The following is a 5,004-nucleotide window of genomic DNA, read 5'->3' as shown; positions in this document are numbered from 1 at the left end:
CAGGGATGGACACTCGGACAGGGCAGGGATGGACACTCGGACAGGGCAGGGATGGACACTCGGACAGGGCAGGGATGGACACTCGGACAGGGCAGGGATGGACACTCGGACAGGGCAGGGATGGACACTCGGACAGGGCAGGGATGGACACTCGGACAGGGCAGGGATGGACACTCGGACAGGGCAGGGATGGACACTCGGACAGGGCAGGGATGGACACTCGGACAGGGGTCAGGGGTGGACACTCGGACAGGGCAGGGATGGACACTCGGACAGGGGTCAGGGGTGGACACTCGGACAGGGCAGGGATGGACACTCGGACAGGGGTCAGGGGTGGACACTCGGACAGGGCAGGGATGGACACTCGGACAGGGGTCAGGGGTGGACACATGGACAGGACAGGGTCAGGGATGGACACTCGGACAGAGCAGGGATGGACACTCGGACAGGGGTCAGTGCCAGGGTTGGACACTGAACTCAAAGGTCAAGGGGCTCCGGGCACATCCCGCACTTTTCCCCACATTCCCGACATTTTCCCCCTCATTCCAAACACGTTTTTCACATTCCCGGTACTTTTCTCCACATTCCCGGTACTTTTTCCCTCACACCAAACAGTTTTTCCCTCCCCCCCGCCCCTCTCCTCTCACCCCGGCCCATTTCCCCTCACCCTGACCCATTTCCCCTCACACCGGGCACATTTTTTCCTCATTCCTGATATTTTTTCAACATTCCCAGCACTTTTCCCCTCACACCAAACACTTTTCTCCACATTCCCGGTACTTTTTCCCTCACACCCGACACTTTTCCCCTCACACCCGCCCCTCTCCTTTCACCCCGGGCCCATTTCCCCTCACCCCGGCCCATTTCCCCTCACACCCGGCCCATTTTTTCCTCATTCCTGATATTTTTTCAACATTCCCAGCACTTTTCCCCTCACATCAAACACTTTTCTCTACATTAACGACATTTTTCTCCACATTCCCGGTACTTTTTCCCTCACACCAAACACTTTTTCCCTCACACCCGCTCCTCTCCTCTCACCCCGGCCCATTTCCCCTCACCCTGGCCCATTTCCCCTCACACCCGGCACATTTTTTCCTCATTCCTGATATTTTTTCAACATTCCCAGCACTTTTCCCCTCACTCCCGGTATTTTTCTCCACATTCCCGGTACTTTTTCCCTCACACCCGACATTTTTTCCCTCAGACCCAAAACTTTTTCCCTCACATTCGAAACTTTTCCCCTCACACCCGACATTTCCCCCCACTCCGGACACTTTTTTTCTCATTCTCAGCCCTTTTCCCCTCACACCAGGCACTTTTCTCCACAATTCCAGCACTTTTCTCCATATTTTCAGCACTTTTCTCCACGTTCCCGGCCCTTTTTCCCTCTCACCCGACGCTTTTCCCCTCACACCCGATATTTCCCCTCACATCTGACATTTTCCCCTCATTCCCGGCACTTTCTCCCTCACACCTGACATTTTCCCCTCATTCCCGACACTTTTCCCCTCACACCTGACATTTTTCCCCTCATTCCCGACACTTTTCCCCTCATACCTGACATTTTCCCCTCATTCCCGGCACTTTCCTCCTCATACCTGACATTTTTCCCCTCATTCTCGGCACTTTTCCCCTCACACCTGACATTTTTCCCCTCATTCCCGACACTTTTCCCCTCACACCTGACATTTTTCCCCTCATTCCCGACACTTTTCCCCTCATACCTGACATTTTCCCCTCATTCCCGGCACTTTCCCCCTCACACCTGACATTTTCCCCTCATTCCCGGCACTTTTCCCCTCACACCTGACATTTTTCCCCTCATTCCCGACACTTTTCCCCTCACACCTGACATTTTTCCCCTCATTCCCGACACTTTTCCCCTCACACCTGACATTTTTCCCCTCATTCCCGACACTTTTCCCCTCATACCTGACATTTTCCCCTCATTCCCGGCACTTTCCCCCTCACACCTGACATTTTTCCCCTCATTCCCGGCACTTTCCCCCTCATACCTGACATTTTTCCCTCACACCGCACACTTTTCCCTTCACACCCCACCCATTCCCGGCACTTTCCCCCTCACACCTGACACTTTTCCCCTCATTCCCGGCACTTTCCCCTCATACCCGACATTTTTCCCCTCATTCCCGGCACTTTTCCCCTCATACCTGACATTTTTCCCCTCATTCCCGGCACTTTTCCCCTCATTCCCGGCACTTTTCCCCTCACACCTGACATTTTCCCCTCACACCTGACACTTTTCCCCTCACACCTGACACTTTTCCCCTCACACGCAGCCCCTATTTCCCCCTCACTCACCCAGCCGCGGCACCCCTCCGAGGCTCCTGGCCTGCCGCCGGCAGCCGGGCTCGGTGCAGCAGTTCCCGAGCACGCTCAGCGCCAGCTCCAGCACCCTCCGGGGCCGCTCGGGCCCCACGAGCTCCAGCAGCGGCCCGAGCCCCCCTCGCTCCCGGAACCGAGCGGGGCCCCCGGCCCGCCGCGTGTGCCGGGCGCGCAGCGCCAGCAGCGCCCGCGACAGCGACGGCTCGGCCGCGGCCCGCACGGCCTCCACGCACCAGCCCAGGGACTCGGACATGGTGGGGGAGAAATGGGGGAAAAACGGGGGAAAACGGGAAAAAAAAAATGTAGCGTGGGGTGGGGGAGGAGAGGGGAACGGTGGGGAGGGGGCACAGAGAGAGCGGGGAAGGGAGAGGGGGAGGGACGGGGCCCGCGGGGTTGATGGGAGAGGGGCGGGGCCTGGGGTGATTGGCGGGTGGTGCGTGAGGGGTAAGGGGCGGGGCGATCTGTGATTGACAGGCGGTGCGTGAGGGGAAAGGGTGATTGACAGGGCTGTGATTGATTGATTGATTAGAAAGGGGCGTGGCAACGGGTGATTGACAGGAAAGATACCGTTGGGTGATTGACGGGGATATAGGTGATTGATCGATTGATTGATTAAACAGACAAGTAGTGATTAGTTAGGCAATGATTAATCGATTGATAACTTGATTGATGGATTAGAAAGGGGCGTGGCAACGGGTGATTGACAGAGCTGTGGGTGATTTATTCATTGGGAAAGGGGAGTGACAATGAGTGATTGATTAAGCAAATATTAATTGATTGAGGATGGGATGGAAAGGGTTGGGACATGGGTGATTACCAGGGAAATTGGCGATTGATTAATTGATTGATTAATTTATTAATAGGCAGGGGATTAAGTGAAACACAAAAGGGGCGGGCAACGCATGATTGACAGAATAAATTATGCGGAAGTGGGTGGGGCATCAAATGATTGACAGCAGGCGGGGCTGATGATTAATCCATTCTGGGCGTGGCCCCACCCTCAGAAGGGGCGGGACAACAACTGATTGACAGTCGCGGGGGGGGCGCGGCCAACGAAACCTCGCGAGATTTCCCGAGATTTGGCGCCGTTCCCGCCCTTTTCCCCCCCCGCCCAACATGGTGGCGCACGCCGGGCCCCCCCCCGAGCCGGACATGTCGCGACAGTGGCGACAGTCGTGGCCTCGCCTCGATCCCGACACCTCCGAGTATTTCCGGAGGGCCCTGGAGACGCTGGAGGAGGGGCTGAGCGAGGAGGAGCTCGGTGAGAGGGGGTTTGGGGGGGGTTTATGAGGGGATTTGGGGGTCCCTGAGGGGCTTGGGGAGTTTATGAGGGGTTTGAGAGGGAATTGTGAGGGGATTTGGGGGATTTTTGAGGAGAGTTTGGGGTTTATGAGGGGATTTGGGGGTCCCTGAGGGGATTTGGGGGATTTATGAGGAGATTTCGGGGTTTATGAGGAGATTTGTGGGGTTTATGAGGGGATTATGAGGGGATTTTGGGGATTTATGAGGAGAGTTTGGGGTTTATGAGGGGATTTGGGGGTCCCTGAGGGGATTTGGGGGATTTATGAGGAGATTTCGGGGTTTATGAGGAGATTTGTGGGGTTTATGAGGGGATTATGAGGGGATTTTGGGGATTTATGAGGAGAGTTTGGGGTTTATGAGGGGATTTGGGGGTCCCTGAGGGGATTTGGGGGATTTATGAGGAGATTTCGGGGTTTATGAGGAGATTTGTGGGGTTTATGAGGGGATTATGAGGGGATTTTGGGGATTTATGAGGAGAGTTTGGGGTTTATGAGGGGATTTTGGGGTCCCTGAGGGTATTTGGGGGTTTATGAGGGGTTTGGGGGGGAATTGTGAGGGGATTTTGGGGTTTCTGAGGTGATTTTGGGGGGTTTGTGAGGGATTTGGGGTGATTTATGAGAGAGTTTGGAGAATTTATGAGGGGTTTGGGGGGAATCTGGAATTAATTGCCATTTTCTCACTCCTAACCCCCAATTTTTTGAGTCTAAACCCCATTTTGCCACTCCTAATGCCCATTTTTTTGCATTTAATTTCCATTATTTGGGCTTTAACCCCCATTTTCTCACTCCTAACCCCCAATTATTTGTGTCCAACCCTCTTTTTTTGGTGTCTAACCCAATTTTCAGGTGTTTAACCCCCATTTTCTAGTGTCTAACCCCCATTTTCTGGTGTTTAATCCCCATTTTTTGTGTCTAACCCCCACTTTCTCACTCCTAACCCCCATTTTTATTCTCCCAACCCTGATTTTTTTGTGTGTAACCCCCATTTCTTTGTGTCTAACCCCCATTTTTTGTGTCTAACCCCCATTTTTCCACTCCTAATTCCCATTTTTTGGGTTTAATTTCCTTTTTTTGGGCTTTAACCCCCATTTTCCTGTGTCTAACCCCTATTTTTCCCCTCCTAATGCCCATTTTTTTGGGTTTAAATTCCATTTTTTGTGTCTAGCCCCCATTTTTTTTTGTGTCTAACCCCCATTTTCTTGTGTCTAGCCCCAATTTTTTGTGTCTAACCCCCATTTTCTGGTGTCCAACCCTCATTTTTTTGTGTCTAACCTTCATTTTCTGGTGTTTAATCCCCATTTTTTTGTGTCTAACCCCCACTTTCTCGCTCCCAACCCCCATTTTTTTGTGCCTA

The 5,004-nt window shown here is 53.3% G+C and overlaps 1 protein-coding gene across 1 annotated transcript in view; it reads right to left on the bottom strand.

Annotated features, from left to right (window-relative positions):
- Positions 1-2,675, bottom strand: part of ARMC5 (armadillo repeat containing 5) — a gene marked incomplete at its 3' end in the record, with an annotated part of 3,935 nt that extends 1,260 nt beyond the window's left edge. Inside the window, exon 1 of the mRNA XM_041477573.1 lies at positions 2,326-2,675. Coding sequence (XP_041333507.1) covers positions 2,326-2,602 — 277 coding nt within the window. The remainder of the gene's footprint in view (positions 1-2,325) is intronic.
- Positions 2,676-5,004: the final 2,329 nt, after the last annotated feature.

Source organism: Pyrgilauda ruficollis, unplaced genomic scaffold, assembly GCF_017590135.1.
Source record: "Pyrgilauda ruficollis isolate IOZ18807 unplaced genomic scaffold, ASM1759013v1 scaffold1113, whole genome shotgun sequence".
Lineage (NCBI taxonomy): Eukaryota > Metazoa > Chordata > Aves > Passeriformes > Passeridae > Pyrgilauda > Pyrgilauda ruficollis.
The sequence above is the reverse complement of the archived record's forward strand: the minus strand, read 5'-3'. Positions and strand labels throughout refer to the sequence as shown.